At 39.1% G+C, this 24,051-nt stretch overlaps 1 protein-coding gene across 1 annotated transcript in view; it reads right to left on the reverse strand.

Moving 5' to 3' along the window:
* The window catches only part of ano1a (anoctamin 1, calcium activated chloride channel a), an 82,022-nt gene that overhangs the window by 11,620 nt on the left and 46,351 nt on the right, over positions 1–24,051 (reverse strand). Inside the window, exons 11-21 of the mRNA XM_030048120.1 lie at positions 22,565–22,699; positions 20,381–20,541; positions 17,959–18,041; positions 14,932–14,943; positions 11,815–11,886; positions 6,389–6,463; positions 5,363–5,564; positions 4,668–4,779; positions 4,281–4,338; positions 2,292–2,392; positions 1,388–1,530 (exon numbers count right to left, since the gene is read on the reverse strand). Of these exons, the coding sequence (XP_029903980.1) occupies positions 1,388–1,530; positions 2,292–2,392; positions 4,281–4,338; positions 4,668–4,779; positions 5,363–5,564; positions 6,389–6,463; positions 11,815–11,886; positions 14,932–14,943; positions 17,959–18,041; positions 20,381–20,541; positions 22,565–22,699 (1,154 nt within the window). The remainder of the gene's footprint in view (positions 1–1,387; positions 1,531–2,291; positions 2,393–4,280; positions 4,339–4,667; positions 4,780–5,362; positions 5,565–6,388; positions 6,464–11,814; positions 11,887–14,931; positions 14,944–17,958; positions 18,042–20,380; positions 20,542–22,564; positions 22,700–24,051) is intronic.

Consider the following 24,051-nt stretch of genomic DNA (forward strand, 5'->3'; position numbering starts at 1 on the left):
CATGGCTTTCATTTCATGGGTTTCATTTAAATCATTCAAAGAGATACAGCTTTGGTTCAAGAAATGCCATCTACCTCAACAATTTTTGTAAAAATTGTTGAGATATTTAGTATCATTTAGTAGAGCTACTGGAAAAACTTGGAAAAACTATTGCAAAATTAGAGAGGCCTTAGATATCTTACTCTCATCTGCAGATGAGAATGAGAGAAGAGACACTCTATCTGAAGCCAGTGCACTCAGCGCAAATTAAACAAAATGGAAACTGAATTTATGGCTAATTTGTGGAACATGATCCTTTCCCAGTTTCAAATGACAGATTTACAGTTACAGAAAACTGACATAGACCTCATTGCAGCAGTTCAGCTGCTTAGGTTGTGTGATTTTGTGTCTGCCAGAACAGAATACAACATTTATCACTACACCACCTCTGAGTACAGTGTTAACACAGTTTGAATGGAAGGATACCTGAGCAGCAGTAAGGATTAGCTAACATGGCACTGATACAAGTCATGGCCAATATGGGCCTTAATGGGTTTAAGGATTACTCTCGTAACCCCGAGATGTTTAGATTGTATCTTTGAGCTGAGAGTTGTCTAAGAACCAGACAAGTAAAGTGCATGGTTTGGTTCTCCAGGGATGAGCTGCAGTTAATGCTAAATGCATTATTACTCACTCACCTTAACTCAAATTTTGTGATAAGGTTATGCAAATGATATCATTTTGAGAAAAAATGAAATATGAATAAATGACTGCAGTCGGTATCAGTTACTTAGCTTACAAGGTAGCAATTTTTTGGTGCTGTTTGTTTGGCCAGTACCAGACTAATAAGCCATGTGTTCCAGTTGCACTAATGTTCTCATCTACTCTGAAACCAAAACAAACTACAACAACAACAACAACAACAACAACAACAACAACAAAATGCATCCGACAAAGCAAAACAATCCTGCAAACCCCTGGAGGGTACTGACCCTTAGCATATGGAAGTCAAAAATCTAATTAAATATCTACATTTTGTCATTAGTTCCAATATTTCCGCTGCTTAGTGTCCAGAATCTGACAGTATGGGAACAGGGTAATTGGTTCTCTTCTCTACTCAAATAAATCTACAGAGTGTAGAAAAATCAATCACTAAGCCAATTACTCACTGTATCAGGATGATAATGAAACATAACTAAGCTCCATTTGACCCCTGGCGCTCGCATAAATTGGAAACACTGCTTTCTTATCAAAGATTTGCAAGTCAATGAGTCACATGATGCCCCATATACCGCCATTAGCTGCTGACGGTGTTGTTTGGTATCTGGACCAATTAGTGAGCATACATACAAGCTTTGTGCACAAGTATTTCAGAGTGTTAATGCCTGCATGCTTGCATATGACTCACTCATCTCCATGTACTCAGGGCTGAGGCCGATGAAGGGACCCAGGAAGTGGTCTTTCTCATGCCGATGCAAGGTTTTGTTCAGCTCCTTCTCTTGCTCCGGGTCAATCTCGGACTTCCTTTTCCGGAGCAATTTTTTAAGCTTCCTGCACAAACAAAGGGTGTTACAATGGCTGAATGATACGATAAAGACATCATTTAAATTTTACAGATATTACCACTGAGATACAATTTACAGTTTTAGTAGGAATCATCAATTTTATACTACAGTTGTCATTTTTACTGACAAAGCTTTGCTTTACTTTACACAGCCAATTTTCAGTTCCATGGTTGATGAATAATAATGACTTTGGTAGCTGTAGGAGCAGAACATTATAAGGTGGATGTTTCAACTACAAATACAAATTCAAAAATAAAGGGACTTTGATTATATGTTGTGAAATCTTAAGCACCCCTGCATGATTTGCAAAATGGTTTGCTGTGATCTAAAATGTGGATAATTGTAGTACAAGGGCCAAACAATCAAAATCAAAACAATTTCTTGTATTTAATACAGTATTTATTGCTTTATTCAATAATTTAACAGTATTTATAAATACATTATTAAAATAACACAATTGTTATGGAGTTCAGGAATGTGTAACCTTCCCAGGTGAAGTATGTCTGACAGCAAGTCAGGTAGTTCAATCATTCCTGTCAAAAGCCAATATGCTGTGTGGGTATTAACACGATTCACTGGGGAGATTCCACATACAGTAACATATATTGATCTAAGCTGGACTGCCATTCCACAAGCATTTTCCCATGTGTATGTGCATGTTACATATGTTGCTGTGCATGCCTGTGTGTTCTCTGCATGAAATAGTGCATGTTTATACATGATGCATGAGGTGTGCTCTGTACTTACGGTATGCCGATCTCAAACAGGTTGTTCTGGATGAGCTGCTTTCCCAGCATGGTGATACACAGCTGGATGCACAGCTCCATGAGGCAGCCAGCGTGGGCACACTGTACAGGGAGGAGAAAGAGACAGTCAAGGAGTGCAGGCCAGGGGCAGGAAAAGAAAAAGGGGTTTGGAGGAAAATGGAGGGATGATGGTGGTGGTCGACAGAGGATTAAGTGGAAGGGATTTTAGGCAGGAGCAAGAAAAGCAGCCAACAAGAACCGGTTTATTGGAGGCCACATTCATACTGCAGCTTAAAGTGTCTCAGTTCTGATTTTTCCCCGCATCTCATGTTTTCCAATCAGAGTGAACAGCAAATTGCTGCATGGAGATGCACCTTTTCAAAACCAGTATGACTCATCTGGATGTGTGGAACAAAACTGCATCTCGCGTCAGATGGAGGTGTGACACCTACATCTGACACCTACATGTGCTTGCATTTGAAAGCTTTGAATTTGTCAGGATTGCCAAATCTTACAGCAGTCAGCCCAGACAACTTAGTCAGTGTTGGCTTGAGTGACAACAAGATGCAACAATAGAAAGAAAGCCAGACCGACAACTTGATTGATATTTGGGGAGATTGAGTTAAGCCAAAACTAGAAGGCATATGCTATAACCAGCTCCGCCTACTCTGCTGATGTGTCTTTTCAACACTGCTGTCAGTTTATTCTGACACTGGATAAGGTTACATCTTAGAATCAGAGTGAACAGTCATCTAAAAATGTGACTGGAAGAGCCATTCAGAAATCTGCCTCAGGCATAAAACATAGGAAGGACTGTGGTATGAATGCGATCTAAGTCTCATCTCAGTCTGACAACTAGCATATGTAGTAACTCTTGGTTGTATCAGATTTAATGTGATGCTTGTTTAAAGACCTTTAGTGAGGTATCAAAGGTCTGATAAGGAAAGAATATTATTTGTTGATTGGCTGACTGTACCCCAGAATATGTGTTTGTTCATATGCTTGTTTTATTTTTATTATTGAGATTTTCTAGTACTTCCCTGTGTTCTCCCTAGAAGGATGTCTGGTATAGTACATTGTTGGGGGTAGTGAGTTACCCCTTAACAATTTACAGTAATCAGATTATTTTTTGCATTAACAAGTAACTTAACTTGTTAGCTTTTCAAATTTACTTGTTACTTTTGAAAACATTTTTGTCACCTTTTCATTTAAATCCATGAAGTTCAAAAGAAAATCTCATGCAGCAGTGGTGTATGACATGTTGGCGCTGAATGGATGAGTTGTTGACTTGTTGGTTTAGCTACGGTTGCCATGTGGATGTTGTTGGTAAGCCAGCTGGCTGGCAAAACGGAAGAACATGTGAGATGTAAACTGGAATAGTGTGAGCCATGCTCGCTGGTGCTGCTGTGCTGTTGTTTGCACATGGTGGAACAGGACATGGGATCCGTGCAGCAAACAGGGCCTAGTATTTACTCTATGCAAGTTTGGTGTGCTTTCTTAAGAATGGAGAGCAAATGGGTTCAAAGCACATTTGTTACTTGTGTGCTTGCTGTCAACAAACATAGCCTCAGTTGTTCTGATAAACTGAACTGAAAGTTTTCTTGCCTGTAGTGATTTTTGAGTTGGTGGTGCACTCAGTAATGCTTTCTTTCTCAGCTGCAGCAATGACATCACCAAAACGCAGATTTAAAAAGCATGCTGGATGGGTTACTCTCAGAAATAACTTTCCCCAACACTGGTCCTGTGTCAACACCCTCCTTTTCAGAACAGGCTCTTCATATTGTTCTTCAAGAGCAAGCCCAAAAATCTCTGCTTGTCTTCCATTTTTATTTTCAACAATGTTACATCAGGTTAGCTAGCTAATGCTCATTACATTGTTTGCAACTTTGTCATCACACTTTGTGTTGCATAGCAATGGCAATGATGTAATATTTCTTGTGTCCATTACGTCTCAGGCTATACAATGTTTAGCTTTAATGGTCTCAATTACCTCTTCCATTCTGTATGATCCAACAACATACAGATAGTTTCCTGGACGCCCAACAAGCCTGTGGACCAAACACAAGCATCAAATGTCATTCAATTACACAGGAAAAGCAGGTAAAGCTTATTATCCAGTGTAATCATTTTCACTATATTTCACAATGTGCTAAAAATCTGCATGCGGTCATATTACAGTCCAGTACTTTGGATAAAAAAATTTCAACAAAATGGCAGATTTTGCTAATTTTCCAACATTTGTTCAGGATTTATCATAGAAGCTAAAATAATATGTATCATACACACAAAAAACAGGCCAAATTATTTACACAAAGGAATCGAGTTACAAATGACAAAGGATCTTTAAATTATTAATTAAAGAAAACTCTGCTTTTACCTGCCCCTGAAAAAGGCCAAATAAACAATTGGAGTGAAGGCATTGACAAACTTCAAGATGAAGGTTTTGAAGATCAGGCGCTCTTCGAAGCTCTTGTCTGTCTTTGGAACCTCTGAAACACAGCACACAATCATTTTTCTTCTCTTTACACTAGATACATGAGGCAGTACTTCCATTATCAAAAGTAACATTAGCTTAGTATAACTTTAGGAGTCCTTTCAGCCACACAGTAATATATCTATCTGAACTCCACTGTTACTAGTTCTCCAACTGATGGTCTTCAGCTTATTAAGCCAATGTTACATGTGAAACTTTTTCATGCAACTTGGTATCATGCAAATGATAAAGTTGTTTTGAAGTTCCATCTAATGAAAATTATGAACTGGGTTTGCATCATCATTTGAAATGTTCCATATGGGTTTGGTGACATAGCAACAGTAAAAAAATAATTTGCAACACACAACAAATTGTATGGAAGTTGCCCTGTGCAACACTGGCCTTAGATATTTGGCTGTGGTTCCATAATCTAATCTTAAAAGCAACAAATATCCTTTCTTCCTTGTTTCTATTGAATATACAAACCACAGAACACAAACATGTACTGTATAACTCAGATGGTATAAGCCTGCATATTACAGTTAAAAGAACTAATAGAATTCCTCTTGTCCTATCACAAACTGGGACCTTTGCCTTACCCAGTGTGGTGAGCCAGCGGGCGATGGCGGCATAGACTTCATCTAAAATGATGATAACAATGAGGTTGATGATGGCGGCGGTAGTTTTTACGGTGGCCCGGATGTTGGATCGTGCTGCTGGGTAGGAACTCATGTGCAGCGCTGCCTTAATGCTAATCCTGTACAGGATTACTCCGAAGACGATTGCAAACGTCACACTGATCTGGAAGGAGGGAGAAAGAGAGGAAGACAGCTACACAATTGCCTTCTATTCCCATTATTTTACACTCATTTGTTTTATTGGGCATTGCATTGCATTAGTTTTCTTTTTATTAGTGTGGTTTTACCTTTTTATTTTTCAATTAATTCCTTTTACCCATTATTTTTGACTCCTTTGTTTTATTAGATTACTTTTGTTGGGTAAGTCATCTTCATTGTCTATCATACATCAAACAAGCACCTTCCTTAAAGGATCATATCAGTGATTTTGTATGTTTAACGTAATATCTATAAAATGTATATACTTCATATTTCTTCTAGTCTTTCCCAATGACTTTGTTGGCAACAGTAGCAGAGCATTATCAGGTGGGTGTTTCGACCAAAGTTTCTAATTTGAAAATTGAGGGATTTTTATTTATATGTTGTGAAACCCCCACATGATTTGTGAAATGGTTTTGCTGCAGTGTAAAATGTGGGTAAGTTGTAATAAATGCACCAAACATTCCAAATCCCTGGTATGGCCCTTTAAAAAGTCTTTAAAAGTGTTTCTTAATAAAATTGAGTAACAGTCATCTCTCATTTGGTATAGCTGAGAACACCCAAAGCAAAAGAAGTCAGACCTTTATGTGATTGATATTACTGCTTCAAATGTCATGTGAAATGCCATTAAGAACAACTCACATAGACATGATGAGACACATTTTTTCTCAACCAATGCAGACACATGGAGTGTTTTTTTTTAACAAAATGTATGGTTACTCTTACTTAACATTTATTTGTGGAAAAATAAAGGCTGGTAATGTAATTGTGTAGACGGTCCTGACTCACCATGAAGCCCATCATAACCACAGTCGTCAGGTAGGCCGGCATTCTGTCGGTACATGTCAGCTTCACCTTCTCACCCTGAGAAAACACACACACGCACACATGCACACACGCACACATGCACACACACACATATGTGCACACATTTTAGCGAAGGACACATGATGTTTGAGACATCAACTGCATCTCCAGCTGTCTAAATGTGTATATATCTATGTGTGTGTGTGTGTGTGTGTGTGTGTATGTGTGTGTGTGTATGCAAATGTGCATTTATGTTATCACAACCCCATGTCTATCTGCTAGGAGCAGCTTTTTATGCCTAAGGCAGAAAAATACACTCACACATAGACACATAGACTCAGACAACATACACACAGATACACAGATACACACATACACACACACACACACACACACATACACACACACACACACACACACACACACACACAAACAACACACACACACACTGACTGCAGCTCCAGTGGAGCACAGCTAACTCTGCCCCAAAGCTGACAGGCATGTCACATTCAAGCCTACTGAGAAATGGGTCAGCAAGCTCAGATGACCATGTGCGTGTTTGTGTGTGTGTGTGTGTGTGTGTGTGTGTGTGAGTGTGTGTGTGTGTGTGTGTGCGTTTGTGTGTCTGTGGGTGTCCTTGCGTGTATTTGCAAAAACAGCAAGAAATGATCTTGGCTCAAAGACAAAAGTCAGAGGCTAATCATGTGTTTGTGTTTGTGTGTGTGTGTGTGTGTGTGTGTGTGTGTGTGTGTGTGTTGCTACACTTGCTTCATAGTGAGCACCAGAACATATTTCAGCCAACAGAGTTAAACCAACATTCTGGTTTAACGGTTATGTTAGGGTTAATGTGAGAATTCGGGTTAGGTTAGGGTAAGGGTTAGGGGTGGTTAATCTGTGTGATTTCACGATTCGATTCGATTACGATTATTGAGGTCCCGATTCGATTAACAACCGATTTTCGATTATTAGCGATTCTCGATTACCGCGCTCCTTCTCGTCTGTGTCTTTCCTCTGCTGTCTTGCGGTGTTTGTCTAACCTCTCGCGAGGGGATCGAGCGCGAATCGCTGATCGGCTTGGTGAAGCGCGAAGAACAGTGTCACCAAATAATCGATTCTTAAAAATTTAATAATCGATTCATAATCATCCACAACATAATCGTGATTAATCGATCATTGATTTTTTTCACCACCCCTAGTAAGGGTAAGGGTTTGGGTTAGGCATGTGCTGTTTACAGTCAAGATCAGAAGAAGGCTGCAGGGAATGAAAGGAAGTCAATATAATGTCCTCTCAAGAGAGTGAAAAACAAATGTCTGTGTCTGTGAGTGAGCTTGTATGAATATGTGAAAGGGAGTTACAAATTAGAATGTTCAAAATAAGATTAGACAATAGAATGAGTTCAAGAGAGGTAGAGCATTTGTTTCCTGTTGTTGACCCCTCTGAGCCCTGATAGGCTGCCAGCCATCTTACACCAAGGCGTGAAAACACCTACCACACAACCAACTGGAGCTGTTGCTTTTCTCTCTCTCTATCCTGCTGGCTTTCTAGAGGAACGGGCTCTCTCCTCCTGCTCCCTACAAGCACGCAAGCCCAAGGCCTGTACTGTCCTGTCTGCTCCAAAACCGACTGAATGTGCACAGCCTCTCTCTCACTCTCTCTCGTTCACAGGAGGGAATGCGTTTTTCCTTAGCTAAGACAGCAGAGCGACCAGAACCAGGACAGAACTAGAGCCCTACACCAGGAAGCCTCCGCATGCCCTCTTTCCTGCAGAGCAAACAGCAGACGTGAAAGAGGACTCCCTGTATGACAGCAGACATGGAGAACTCTGGCTCTCTCTCTCCACATGCAACGAGATGTGACTGCACAGACGCCTTGCTTTGCCGCGAGAAACAGCTGAATCACTGCAACAGATATAAGGAAGCAACAGGATAATTCTTTTTGCCCTGGGAAAACAAAAATTTGAAACCACTAGGTTTTGATGTAAACTGTTTGCTAATGTTGCATTTTGTGATGTATTGCATTTATGAACCAGACACATCTAATGTTAGATAAGGTAAATTCACCAATGATATTTTACCTGCACAAATGGCGCTAATGCCACAGAATGCTTACAGTATTGAATGACTATCAGTATAAGTGTCATCCCTTGAGATGTGAGGGCCTGAGGCAAAAATCATTTGGTGGGCCCATGTGTTTTACCATGTGAGTAAAAAAAAATGAATGACCTGAAAGGCATTATTTCGCCCTTTGAACAAAATTTACTATAGTTCTTTTCATTTTTTAATTTTTGGGAGGAACGTTTTGGTCATTTTTTAACATTGTAACATTTTGGGGGGTATTTTGGTGCTTTTTGCTAATTGTCTAGTAATTTTCTGGTAATTTCTGGCAAGTTTTCTAATAATTCTCATGTATTTTATTTATTTTTGGCTGCATGTCATGCAATTTTCTACATTTTCTTACTTTTTTACTTTTTTTTTTTTTTTACTTAATTTTTCTTGATTTCTTTCAGCATGATGCAGCAAAATATTACCAGAAAATTTGTTGTCAAATTAGAAAATTAGCACACATGAAGAAAAATGAGCAAAAACCTCTTGAAAAGTGATATTGTCCAATGGCATTTCCATATTAGATCAGTGATGCTGCACCAACATAAAATTTCTTACGTTTAAATGTGATTGCTTATGGGGGCCCTATACTGAGGAAGGTGGGGCTCTAGGCGCTGTGCCTGATCTGCCTAGTGGGCCTGATGGCTCTGTTCACTATTATTATTCTCATATTCTAATGAGGTCAGCCCAGCTAGATTCAGAGCTTCCACCATCTCTCTTTGTTTTGGTTCAAAAACCCACAACAAAAGACAAACACGCGCCTACCTGGCTATGCACCCAGCACACCCACACAACGTCTTTATTGGCATAGTATCAACTGAAATATTTCCCATATCCTATGCTGCTTTCCAGTCATGTGGCAAAGAATGAGCAGGAGAACTCAAGAATGATCTAAAAAGTGTTAAAAATGACCTACAAAGTTGGAATTTAATACTGTTAGGTCTACCTAAAATAAAAACCTTAAACAGAAAATTTGTAAGTTTATATTATTATTATTGCTTAAGGTGGGCTTCGCTCTACATTATTTACAGGCCCAAAAAATGCAAGTAAAGATGGCACAATTAGTGTAACACAAAAAATAACATAATGAGCGGTGTAACTGATTACTTTCTTGGGGGGCGGGGTAAAGCAATTCATTACTTTTAAGAAAAGTAAACCAGATCGCCCATCACAAGATAATTACAAGAATGGACTAATAAAAAAAAATATGAGACCTGAGATGAGCACTCTTGATATAATAAATAGATTATAATCATAGATTATCATCACATTATCATCATAGACCAAACTATGGAGGATTTGGCAACAGTACCAATGAGTAAATCCCATCCTAAAGCCCACTTATCCAGTTTTACTTTCACTCTCTCCTACAATAAGCTTCTAAGTGTATTGAGACCTTCATGTGAAATTTAGGTCAACTAAGGCTGGATTGAAGTTATTTTCAATGGAATTATCATGATTGAATATCATATGTGATAAATGCAGTGATTAATATCCCTATAGGGATTGTGTTCAACATTATTGTGGTAGTTGCACTGTCAAGCACACTTGGAAGTGAGTTAAAGTTAAAAACAGAAATATCATCCAAACTAGGAGTGCTTTGTGTTCTTTTATCAGTCTTTTAGTGTATGGATTAGAGGCTGTGTAAAAGTAAACTGCTCATTGCCTTCAACAGTCAGCGATAAAAATGTGGAGGCAGACTGCTGGGGGCAAACCTCAGCTCACATAATATAGGCCTATTCCTCCTGCTGAGAAATAATATTGTTCAAAAAGAATGTGATTAGGAAGAGCCCGTGGATTTTACCGATTTCTGAATGATCTTGAATAACCTCCATGACTATCTGCACTCCACATTTTCCCAAAGATTGCATTGATCCAACTGCTGCACTAGCAGATATCAAAACTGCAGAAGCAACTGGCCAGTCTACAGTTATATACACCCTCTATACAGTGGCAGCACCATTCCTCCTTTTTTTAAACTGTCATGCACATGTAAGTTACAAGGAAGTGGACACACTGACCAGCACACATGAACTTTCACCTGCATATAAACATACACAGATGTAGTACTCGTGGGCTCAAATGAGGTGGTAGAACTCTCTCTGGCACAGACACACAACACATGCATGACACAGATGTACTGCAAACTGATGCCAAGTTCATGCAGTGCCTGACAACCTGAAATCTTAAATCTAAAATTTCGCATAGCTATGATGGACGCTGACTTGGGCAAAGACGTGGGACAGGTATTTTGAGTTTGTGTGAGAGTTAAGTGCTACACTTAGGTACCTGCTACACCAAATTGACATGTTAAATTGAGTGTCACTGACAAACTCCTACAGAAATAAGCAGATGCTGCAGTGCTAAAATTGATCCTCACTGAGTAATTCTGCCAGACAGCTGAGTCAGTGGGCAAGCTTTAACTTGCCCACTGACTCAGTAAGGCTGGAGTACCTTAACAACACAGTTACAACTCATAAGGAACACAATAGGAGTTTTTGTAAATTGGTTGCAAAAACTCCCACTTCACACATTTACACATTTTAAAGTCACAATTCAGCTCCATCTTGGTTTTCACTAGAAACAGCTCACTAAAAATGTGGGACTTGATTTGGCTTGAAGAATTTCACATGGTTGAAAGTTCAAATGAATAAAATAATATTTACAGGTAGTTCTTAGCATGGGTTTAACATGTTTGTCATAATACTACTGCTACCAGTTCTGCCATTATTGCTGCTACTATTAATACTACTGCTGTTACAACTAATATCACTACTACTGCTGCTAGTGCTACAACTAATAGGCTAGTACTTGTACTATTATTATTATTTGTTTTACTGCTAATCATAATGATATAATAACATTATTTATATGGAAGTCTTCAAAAAAGTCACAAACTGTATCCCTGAATCAATAGGGTGATTTACATAATAAAATATGAGGACATGAGGATTAAAATAGGAAATTATGCAAAAGCCTGTTCTTAAAAGTAAGTTTGGAGGAGTGATTTGATTTGGCGAGCCTTGCTTTCTCAGGCAGGGCGTTCCAAAGCCGAGGCTCTCTCATGGCAAAAAAACAGATAAATGGAGGTTACTGCTTCCAGTTCACTCAGAACATGTTTTGGGAAAAATACTAAATTAACTCTCAAATGTTTGCCTGTGATTGTAAAGAGTTTTTGAAATTCACTGTGCCTTCCTGTGTAGTAAAATTCTAGGATCTAGACTAAAACTATAAAAATGATGTGTTCTGTTTGATATAGGTCTGTTTTAAAATCACAGCAGTGATATGACCCCGGTGAGTGTTACCTTGGGAGTTGCATGTTCCTGCCTCAGTGTCTTCTCCATGACCCGGACCTCATAATCTGCTCTGCAGTGGTCCTGGAAGACACAACAGCTAGTTTACAAGTTACATCCAAACACAAGACATATTGCAACAGTCCTGAAGCATAAAAGGTGGGGAGGCATTAAGTGCACAGGCTAAAAGAGTCAGAAGGACCTTACAGAATGGTGGACAGGGAGAGAGAACTGAACTAAACAGTTTGGTGTCATGAAATTTTGTGCAATTTGCATGGCGTCTGAAAATGCAAATAACATGCTCTGCACAAAAAGTGAGAGAAAAACATTCCTCACCATGAAAGGGTTACGTAGGGGGACATGACTAGAAATATTGTTGGTCAGAGGGTTGGACCGGTGAATGTATTTTTTTTTTCTTCTTAAACCATAACCACAATTTAACTAATTACTACTTACTACTGAAGAGTTTTAGTTTTAGTTGTCTAACCCTAACCAATTGTTTAATTGGCTAACCCTAACTTTAACTAAAGTAGTTTCACTTGCTTAAATGTAACCATTAACAGGCTCTTTTTATGTAATAAGCAAACAATGGTTTGTCTATGTCATGTTTTTGTCACATAATCATTTCATGGTGGAGGAAGGTAATCTTCACATTATACTCTATTACTGTACTGTATGTGTCCACAACATGTAATCTGTAGCAGGAAGTATTGGAGCTTTCCACTGAACTCATAACTGCGATAAATCCACCTTCCTACCTGGAAAAGGGCAAAGGAACACCAATTAAGGTGGAACTCCAAGCCAGAATTACATTAGCTAACGTTAGATATCATCATTGACTCTCATTAGTGCAGCATTGGCTGTCAGTAGAGAGATCAATGTACTTCTTTCTTCTTGCAGGCATCCATGTTGTGTGCATGTGGAACGCATTCAGCACGGACGTGAGAAGTTCCAAGTTCATGTAAGTCGGAACATCAGACAGTCAATGGAAAGCTCCATATGTGACGCTTATTGAGACTGAAGTCCCCTTACTTTCAGATCAGTGAGTTTTTAATTGAGAAATCTGAAAACAGGTTGCTCCCTTGAGTGATTGAACCACAAATAGGATATGGTGTGTGTGTGGATGTATGAGTTGGTATTCACAGGTAGTGGACACTTCACACTAAGGAAAGAGAAACTACAGTAATGTGGAATGTAGTAACATCCCACAAAAAAACTGCCACATGCACCAGCGTGACCAAAACACTAGAAAAGAAAGCTGAGGAGGGTTAGAGTGCCACTTGTGGCCGTTAGGTCCATGTGTCAGACTGGCACACAGACAAACAGATAAGCAGATAGACAAAAAGACCTGAAGACAAAAGGCTAACCGGCCTCTGACAAACAGTTAAAGAAAAACACATATATCAGAAAGACAGATCCTGATTCAGGGTGGCTAAAATTAATCTGGATTTTCCTTTTCAGCCTTGAATTATTTAATGTATGCAATGACTGTCGCAGGCGCCCTCATTTGCCTATGAATGTATTAAAGTCTTTGTCTTCACATTATTATGGGAAAAAAACAGCAGCTAAACGATATATTAAATACCATGAAAGTTTAATTCAAATTTTCTTAAGGATGACAGCACAGGAACACTGAATTAGAGACTTGCCCTCGGGACACTGATTAGTCAAAAACGCAAAACATAAAATGTACTATACTAAATATGAAATGGCTCAGCCTATTCTGCATTTTTTCCTGCAAAAATTAATGAAAGATGCTTTAAACCAATAAAGAGCTTCAGTTAAATCGGTTGGCCAGCTTGTTATTTGACTGACAGTTTGCATTGTTTGCTCAGTTTCATCTTCCACAATCACTTTTGTTTAAATACCTCAGATTGAGGAACTTTGAACCATGGTAGCTCTGTCTTTTTTAAACCAGGCTTGCTACAGCTATTGTAGATCCAGCTCTGTGTCTGAATGATTGACAAGCTTTAGTTCCTATATTTACTGAGGAATCCTCAGATCTCCAACAGTCTCCATCGTGGCTGCCACTGGCCATAACATAGTCTTATACATTTCAAAGCCGAACAGTGCATACACTGCCTCAACCTTGATCTAACATACATCAGTGGAAAATGACACCTCTGTGATCTTTTGTGGTCCTATCCAAGTTGTCTTGGTTTTGGAGAGACATTTCAATATTTCTCAGAAATATGGGTTCCTGTCAGTGCCGGTAACCAAGGCACTACCTCAGAACTGGAGTTGGTCTCCAGGCGATGCACAGCGGCTACCCACTGCTCCTAACACTTAGGATGGGTCAAATGCAGAGAACGAATTTCCTTATGAGGGTTAATAAAGGATAAAGGACAACTTAAGGAGGATAAGGTTACCTAATATTGTACAGTCATCGATGACAGTATATGCAAATTATGCCATTGCTGTAGTGCAGAACAAAAGTGCAGATGAGTAAGAGAGAATGGGGTAAAAGGAAACAAAGGTTAGGTAAATAAGCTACCAGGACAGCCCAGATTTGTCTTTCTTATTGCAGTCTCCCTTTCCCTCTGTGCCTCTTCATTTTATAATGTTTTAAATGGCAAAATGCCTGTATTTTTGTGCTATTGTTTGTTCTTTTTCTATTTCCAGGGTATTGGGGGCCGACCTGTCTGTGTTTAATTGTGAAAATGCAACGAAAAGAGGAAAAGCGAGGAGAGGAGGAGGAAAGATTCAATAAAGAAGAGAGGAGGAGGAACGAGACGAGGGCTGTGAGTCAACAAACTGTCCTGTCATCTCTGCTGCCATCAGCAGACACAAACAACAGCAACAGCATTGTGTTGAGAGCCCACGCTAATGAGAGACCACGGAGAGGACCGGCATTATGATGAACCTCGGAGAGAGAGACAGAGAAGGAGGGGGGAGAGAAGAGAGAGGATCAGACAGAGAGTGATACAGAGAGAAAAGTGCAAAGGAACAAAAAGAAGCAGAAAAAGACAAGTGGAAGGACCCGAGGCAGATTGTTAGAGACCTTGAGGGAGAAAGGGTTAGTGTTAGGTAACAGCAGCTGCAGAGTAGATCTAAAACAGTAAGTCCAAAAGAAAGAAGGCAAGTTCAAATATAAGATGCTGCAAGCAACAGAGGAAACCAGATCCAAACCTTATGCTCCTCCTGCAAACACACATAAAAACATAAGGGGAAAGATGTCAGTCAAACAGTCATTCATATTTCTTTCTTTGTATTCAAAGATTAAAGGACCATACCAGTGATTTTATGTTGCAACAAAACAAAATCATCCACATTCATAAATCACAGAACTGACAGTTTGCTGTGTAAAGCAAATGTTTCAATTTCAAGTCATCAAACCACAACAGTGCTGCGGCTTTTAGGAAAAGTAATGTGGACGACTTTATTATAGTGATGGAATACTCGTGCAAAGTAGAGTTCTCATCGGGCCTGAAAATTAAGACCCGACCCGACCCGGGCCCGACTGGGCCAGCCCGAGGCCCGACCCGACCCGACTAATTAGCTGAACTTTAGGCCCGACAGCCCGATAAAGCCCGAAAAAAAATAATCGCCATTATTTAGCAGCGCCGGTCGGCCGCGGCACCCGCCTGATGCCGACTGATGGTGCCGCGGCATGTGCGGGTCAATACGGTAGTCTAGAAAACTGGCGATGTTTTTTTTTTGTCTCGTGCGCCCCCAAGTAGATTGCGCCCTGGGCAGTTGCACTGCCCATAGCAAAAACCGTCCCTGCTGCCGAGTCTGCCAGCACAGCGGGATGCGCTCGCACAGCTGGTTGTCTGTCTGTCACTAAAAGTTTAGCCTCCAAATCCAATCCAGTCTCTCACTCTCTCCACCAGTCACATAAAAATGAAACGTCATAATCAATAACACAACACATAATTCTATTTTTTTATTTAAAAAAAAAAAAAAAAAAATCCCTCACAGAACCCGAAGCCCGACCCGACCCGCCCAATTCACGTAAATTTTAGGCCCGACCCGACCTGAAAATGTCGGGTCGGGTCGGGTTCGGGCAGAATATGAGAACTCTAGTACAAAGTCTCTGAAAGTTCATTTTCATATTGTAGTGGAATGAATGGAAACCAATGGCTGAATAAAAGGTAGGAAAATTATGTTGTTCTGAAATACAAATGCTTGCTTTGGAAAAAGATTAGCAGAAACCTTAAGTTTATATACTTTGTAGATAGTATGCAAAACATGCAAAATCCCTAGTACGGTGCTTTAAGAGCATCATTTACCTTGTCACTGTTAGACTCTTAACTAAAAATAATTGAGGAGGAAATCTAAAATTAGGTCTAGAATTTTGTGTTTATAGTCAATCTTATTGATGCTGATCTGCTGAAAACCTTGTATCTCCAAACGGTAAATTTTGCAGAAATTAAGAAAAATAAGCTTGTTTTAAGCTTGACCACCATGCAGTTAATCAATTTTACAGGGTATTATTGGGCGATAGGTCATATCATGATGTTATGATATGCAGACAATAACTAGTCTTAAATCACAGTGTCAATATAATATTGATATATTGCCCAGCCTTAGTTTAAGAGTGGTAGAGCTTTCTCAACCCACAGACAAGCATGTACTGAATATAAAACATGATCATTACCAAGGCTGCAGTTACAAGGCTTTCACATGACAACAGTAATATGCCTCCCTAAAATCAGTAATACACTGTCTCATTTTATTATGATGCAAAACTGTGCACCAGAGTGCAATTTAGATGTTAGATGTCTGAGGCTGTAATCTGTTTGTGTGGGAACAGTTTTGCTGAAGGCTGACTCATTACAGAGTGCAAACAAAAGACAGGAATGATACATTTATATGCATATCGTGACCCATTTCTTGATTTCTTTGTGACTATGTTAATAAGTTCACTGGGGTGAACAACGGCTGTGGTTTGTTCCTGTTAATAAAAGTGACAGGACAACGTTTTCTGGGGTCCTTCTTTAAAATACTAAGAAGAAATAAGTTGGTAAGTAGAGAAGCTACTTTACAGAGTATTTAATTGTATTTACAATTAACCATGAAATAGATATTCATTATTATGGGTTTTCCAGTGAAATGATGTTGCAATGATGTTTTGAATGTTGGGTCTTCCAAATCAGAATGATACAGTTATGATTTTATTGACTTGCCAGTGTTTCCATGCAGAGGCATGATGCACTGACATGAGAAAAAAAAATCTGCCGTTTTTCTGAATTTATGATTTTTTTTTCTTTAGAATTCTTAGATAATCATGTCATTAATTCAGAAAAACATAACATTTTCCCCCATAAAAACATTTTCTCAGAAGTCTGCGATAATAGAGCCACTTTTTCAGTGACCAGGTTCCAGAAGTTTATTTCCCATTCATTTCTCCCAAAGACCTTTGCAAACATTAGTATTTCAATAAGGTTATGGCTTGAATGGCCGAATTCCCTACAAGGTGGATCATGACACTACTTAAATTAATTCTGAACCAAAAACTATTTGGAAGATGTTTAAAAAGAGTAAAGCACAAGGCTGGCTACATGTTGTATTTTGGAAGAGAAAAAAAAAAACTCTTTCCTAACCCTTGCCCTTGCTGACAGTCCTCTCCTCATCCCTAAAAAACACAAAATATCTCACTTGAAATCATGCTAGTAACAGCAAACGAAGAACTTCTCTGCATAGACTGTCAGACACACTCAACGCTGTTCCTGTCACCATGGTAGCGGCTCTCTAATGGGTAGAACTTGTTCAGTGAATTGTTGGTAATGTAGTACCTCTGCATTAGTGTTGGGAATAAAGTCAACCAACAAAGCTGAAATCAGGGTAAATAATGGCCTCTGGAGGAGCATATACTATTGTATAACATAGCTGTAGCTGATCGTAAGTGTACCTTGAAAAGTTAATATTTATCAGAGTCACTATGGCAAATATGAACGGGATTTTTCTTTCGGAATACGTGCCATCTCTATTATATTTTAATTCAGAAGAACAGAGAAGGATTATTCTTTTCAATTGAAAAATTTCTCTGAATTCTGATATAGATATGTTGTTAATTCAGGAAAACAGAGCAGATTTTTTTTTTCTCAAGTGAATGCAATATGCTTCCATATTTCCAAAACATTTTACAAGCTAAAGAAATCCATGTAGGTGCATTTTGTCTTTTACGGCAAGCAGAAGTTGCCCTTCTCATACCTCCTCCTCCTCAAAGCCCGTCAGGTCCCAGATATAGTTGAGTCGCATCTGTCTTCTCTTCCAGTGCTCCATGAAGATCACCGCTACACAGCCAAACAAACAGAGCAGTAAATGCAGGCTGAAGATACTGTATTCCACTAAATCCCATAAGTAATGTTTAAAAATAAAATATAACAATACACGATTATCCAACAACACCATGACACAACTTTGTGAGAGATACATAAGGCATTCCAGTAGCTCTTATTCCTCTCTATGAGTTACTTGACTATATACATGCTATCTCCATCGATACATAAGGCCTGATTACAATGAATACAGACAAGAAAGTGCATGCAGTGTTTGTACATTGTCACATTTTCTCTGCAATTTGATAACACTTCAGTTATTTGTTCAGCTCTAATCTAGAGATTTTGATAAAATGAATGTCATGTGCTTGTTCCAATCTGCAATGCATAATGTACATATTAAACTGAATATCACTGATAAGGTGAATAGCTTTTGTGCCTCCATCCCAGGACACATTCTGTAAACAAGTATGGCCATGTGCTGCTTATGTAAATACAATGCATATTTTGTACATCTTACATTTTACTACAAGTTCCTTCGTGTTTCTACTTTTCCAGACTTGACACTGCCTGTATGTTTAAACACCTCCGATTTTTTCCATGGTTGTTTTAATTCTGCTTCTACTTTGCTAAACCCTTGTGCCATTTTGCTGGTGAAGAGATGTGATTTGCCCACAGTTCGATGTAGTTTCAGCTTATGTTATCGCATTCACTCCCACTGGTCCCCATGATTACTCTGGTAATGTTCCACAGGTCCACAAATGAAGGAAGACAAATCCAGATGGTTGTCGTGGTGCGACTCTGTCAGACACTAGCTGAATCTAAACTCATAACACCTCCTTGGTCTGCAGCCCCTTCTGCTGCTAGCAGATGGCAAGTTGGCTTGGCAGGACATCAGACGAAGACTGGGTGAATTTTGTGTGTGTGTGTGTGTGTGTGTGTGTGTGTGTGTGTGTATCCACTGTAGCAAGCTTTGAGGATGTGTACAGTGTGATGTAAAAGCCAAACTCGTGTGTTTAAGGTATGAAATCTGTGTTTATGATATTAACGCTTTGTGTTATTAGTGTTTTGTGCCGATATTCGGCACAAAAAGAAAGAAAGAAGGTGAGACAGAAAGAAAGAAAGAAAAAGAAAAAATACATAATTCAAAACAACAACAATAAATTCCAAGCATTCTTTTTGATTCTTCTTGTCAGGGTGGAAAACCTCTGAAACATCATTATTACAGGGCGGTGTGATAATAACTACATTAGATTTGGAAATTAAGAATTGTTATATAAAAAGGTAAATTAAATGAATAAATATAAAATAAAAACAAAATGCTGATGGTTTCAGACTGTTTTTGTGTAGCTATGGTCAGGGAGGAACTGGCTGATATCCAATATTTAATAAAAGTTATATTGAGCTTACTCTAATGGAAACAGCATAATGAAAAAGATCAGACTGAACTTTTTACATTGAAATTTCACCCTTACAGGAGTTAAACCTCAGCATTAACGTGCCCCTTATACAGTATTAAACAATAGTACCATGGTCTAATTTGCATATTTGAGAGGGGCAGGAGACACAGCCCCCCTCATGCAACACAGCCATCCCACCCCTCCCCTCCCCATGAGGCTGCTCACAACTTTTCTTAATTTTAAAAATAGACAAATCATGTCTGACTGTAACAAATATAAGATTGCGGCAGCAAAACTAAGTATATATGCATTTGCTTGATATATTAGAAAAAATTAAAACAAATATAGGCAAACATAAGAGGCACAATCTTAAATAGTAAATTAGTGATTAATAGGGATGAAACGATATGCTTATGTCATGATACAACCATGATACTTTTTAACAACAGTTCAGTGACAACAAAGTATCACTAAGGAGAACTGTGTGTTTATTTTAGACCTATAAGGCAGACTGCAGAGCGTTTTCCACCTGAAAATCTGCCATCCACCTTGCAAGAGTTCTGTTTTTGCAACTAACTCGCAGCAGAAGCAAGAACGGAGATGTAGGCTATGAATGGGGCTTGAAGTGTGGAGTGGATCTGCTCCAAGATAAAGCAAGATAAACTTTTTACAGCTCGATCCACAAAGGGAAAACAAAGCAATCCTCCTCACAGCCAGTGCTGCAGGCGGGATCCACGTCTCTCCATAGGAAATCCTGGTATTTTAGCAGAGAACGCTCTAACACACCCTCAGTGTTATGTGTAGTCACAAAATTATCACAAATCATCATTGGGAATGCATCTACGACGCATGATAATTCCAGGTGTGAATGGTGATCTGTCTCAGCTGGATGACCTGAGATGTCTGTCAGTATTAGGTGTGAACAGGGCTAAGGAGATGAGAATATAGTCCTACCCCAGAGGGCCATGAAGATGGAGAAGAAGACGGTAGCTGGGTTGTCAAAGAGGTGGCTGGCCCGGGCTGTACCGCAGGCTGTTACCAGCTTCCAGTAGCTGCAGGCCCGGTCACACAGAGGACACATTGTGATGTTGTTCCTGGGATCACATATCTCCATACTGACAGGGATGGATGGAGCAAAGGAGAGGAAGACAGCAAAGTGAAGGGGGTATGGGGTTAGAGTGATTATGCTATCCAAAGAGTTTAGATTCAGGCTATATGGAAATACTTGGTAATGGAAAAAAAAAAAAAAAATCATCATGTGCTTGACAGTTAAGTAACAAAATACCCATAAAAAATACCTATAAAATGAATTAAATCAATTTGAAATCAATAAATACATAAATAAACATAAACTGAATGAATATAAACTGAAACAATATATTAGAGAACATAAAATAGTAAACTACATGAACAACAACAAAAAAGTCATGACCAGCTCTATAAGTGCCTCTAGATATTGTTTGATGTCATCCTGGTTTATGCACAACCAATACAGTATAGGACTGCTTTGCTAAAAATAAAAAGGCTGTATTTAGGGGAAAACAAAAATGATCTCCACTGCACAACAGATCTGCTCTTGTCAAAAAAAAAAAGTAACAACAAAGTTATCACAATTATATAAAAATATCCATATGTTAACACTCCAGTTTGTTCTTTGGTGGTGTTTCCTAATATCCCGCACTGTAATCATGCGTAATACAGTTAAGGTTTCTTCTAATCTAGTAAGATACCTTGCTTTAGGTGAGGTACATGTCACCTGAGAACCTGCTTAAATCTGACATCTTAGTGACCCTCTGACACTGTAAAGTCTGTACTGACTTGTTGTGGCAATAAACTGAACGTTAGGTGTTTATATGTACGACATGTAGGACCATTTAGAGGTTGGTGTGTAAACCTGCTTTTTACCGCAAAGAAACAAATTGGGTCAGTTTTGGTTGCAGCGTCTAGCATCATGTAAGTTTAGGGGAGTTATCTTTGCTCCCTGCTGAACCTTGGATTTGGTAGATTTCTGTGATGGTTTTGACTGACTCAAAAGTGATAATTTCATCACTTACACAACTGATGTCGTGTCTAGATAAAGACAGTTTGACTGTGTCTGATCAGCTATCACTGTATGATTGTTGGGACAGAGTTTATGAATATTTTTCTTTTTATGTAGAAGGAACATAAGATTGAGGGAACATAGAGCTGTTTGGAGAAAGACAAAACATTGGGAACATAAAGTATGTACATCTTTTCCACTGCATTATTCAGTCTGAAATTTCCCCCACATTATTTACCCTTAGATTTTTTGTAGATGGAGGGATTTGAATCTTGCAAACCAATCACTAGCAACAGACGTGTCCACCTGATGTGACATAGTTTTCAGCTGACATCGGAGCAAGTGCTCTATGTTGCCAAAAAGCCAATGAAAGACAGTTGGATGAACAAAGTCGGACTCACTCTAGCTCTATTCCAGGGAGTTAGTCTTGACTAACAACAGGGTGGCTACAGAGACACACTCTTTGGGGCCCTTTCCAGTGGAGCAAATTGATGAATAAATTAAATTTTAGCCAAATCCCGTCAGCAGAGTGCAAAAACATCTTCCCTGCCCATAAACGCCGTAAGCGCACAACATTGATTTGCTTTGAATGTTGATAGCAGTGTCTGTAACATTATCATCCTCTTACTTCTGATGTTTGCTGGTGTTAACGAACATGCTATGATCTCTCTGGCTGTGGCACAGCTTGATAATATTTGTCATGCCCTACATGACAAACAGCACTGATTGGCCCAACTAAGACATTGCACTTGAGTGGGCAACAACCACACCCATATGAATCACCAGAATAAAATTTTTTTTTTTTTTTTTTTTTGTAAAGGAATGTGCAATTCATGGGTCTGGATACAGGCTAGAACACCTACATCACGTTTTCTCGGGTGACTGTCTTTCTGACAGGGTTGTTAAATATTCAGACATTATTTGCTTAATGCCAGCTGACCTCCATGATGGGGCCAGACTGGGTAATGGGAGGTTGCTCGCCTGTTTGGCCTACCCCTTCCTTTCTAATCTATGTGCTCTGTATATTTGGTGCCAAATGAAAAACATGGGGAAATGGGATTTCATGATGATATGCCTGTGTGTTTTTATGTACGTACCTAGGTATGTCATCATCTACAGTAGCACAGCCATATAAGAACACAATGACTCCCACGATGGCTGCAGGGATCAGCATCTGTGTGTAGACACCTAACCATGCAAAATACAGTCCAATCTTCTCCCCAAAGTACTTCCTGTGGGAACAGATGGCATAATATTAAAGATGGCACATTTAGCATGTTAAACATCTTGATTAATTGTGATACAATTATTGTTTACAAATTCCACAAACAGATGAGGTCATATCAAAACAACTGACCACACCCCTGGTTGTTTAGTACTGTTTCTAAAAATTAAGACCATGATTCTCAGATACTCCATTTCTTCCTGTTCCCACCTCCCTCTCTTCTATGGTTGGCTTTAATGAAGAGAGTAGTCATGTTGGAAGGGATTTATACACCACCTGCCATTGCCAGGAACTCTACAAGTTGTGCCATATGACCACCTCTCTTTGTGTTGTGATGTATTCTAGCTGAAGTCCTGCCAAATGTTTGCCTGGCTGATGCTGGCGGTGTGGCAGGAGGAAGGAGCCATCACTACTTCGTCTGGGCAGGCTCCGTTCATTTGTCAGTATTTGTTCAGATTGTGTGGTTTTGGATTGGTTCTCATGTTTGAATTCACTATGTTCCTTGCCTGCAAATCAAACAAAATGTGCACTGCCTTTTGTCTTGCAATGCTATCAGTTATGATTGTAAGCATGATTTGTTAGTTTCAAACTGGTGATATCCAACCAATGTCAGACACCGCAGGCACAGTCCCATCATTATTTGCATAATCATCAACAAGATCAAAAGAGCCTTTCCTGACTGTCCAGAGAAGTCTCTGGAGTCTGCTCTTAGCCAAATGTGACCAGGTGGCATGCAAATAAAATTCACTGTACAGGCCAGTAGACACTGCTAAACTTGATGATTGTTTCTTCAGTTACAACAATACTACTACTACTACTACTACTACTACTACTACTAATAATAATAATAATAATAATAATAATAACAATAATAATAACACTTTATTTATTTAGCACCTTTCATAGAGGAGGTATAGCTCAAAGTGCTTTACAGTAAAGTGAAAATAAAGTTTACAGTCATTCTACTGTATCTTAACAGATGTGGGAAATATTTATTGGTATTAAAATATTAAAGTAGCATATTTAATCACTTCAGCAACTCCAAGATGAATTACACTGCAGAAATAAATTCAACCATTTAATACAATTGAGACACATTTTACAGGTACCAAAGATTTCACAACATATACCGTATTTCACCAATTAATCGCCCGGGCGTTTAATATGCAAAATCGACTTGTACCCCGGGCGTTTAAAAGAACCAGGCGGCTATTCGCTGCAGGCCTTTATTTGTTTTTGCACCAGGTCATTATCGTGATGACAGCTACTGTCCAACATATTTTCAGTCTGTCGATTTAAGATTACGGTACACTCTTTTGTTCTAACGTTAGCTAGAGTTCTTATTTTGACAGAAAACGG

Source organism: Myripristis murdjan, chromosome 3 (genome assembly GCF_902150065.1).
Source record: "Myripristis murdjan chromosome 3, fMyrMur1.1, whole genome shotgun sequence".
Classification (NCBI taxonomy): domain Eukaryota; kingdom Metazoa; phylum Chordata; class Actinopteri; order Holocentriformes; family Holocentridae; genus Myripristis; species Myripristis murdjan.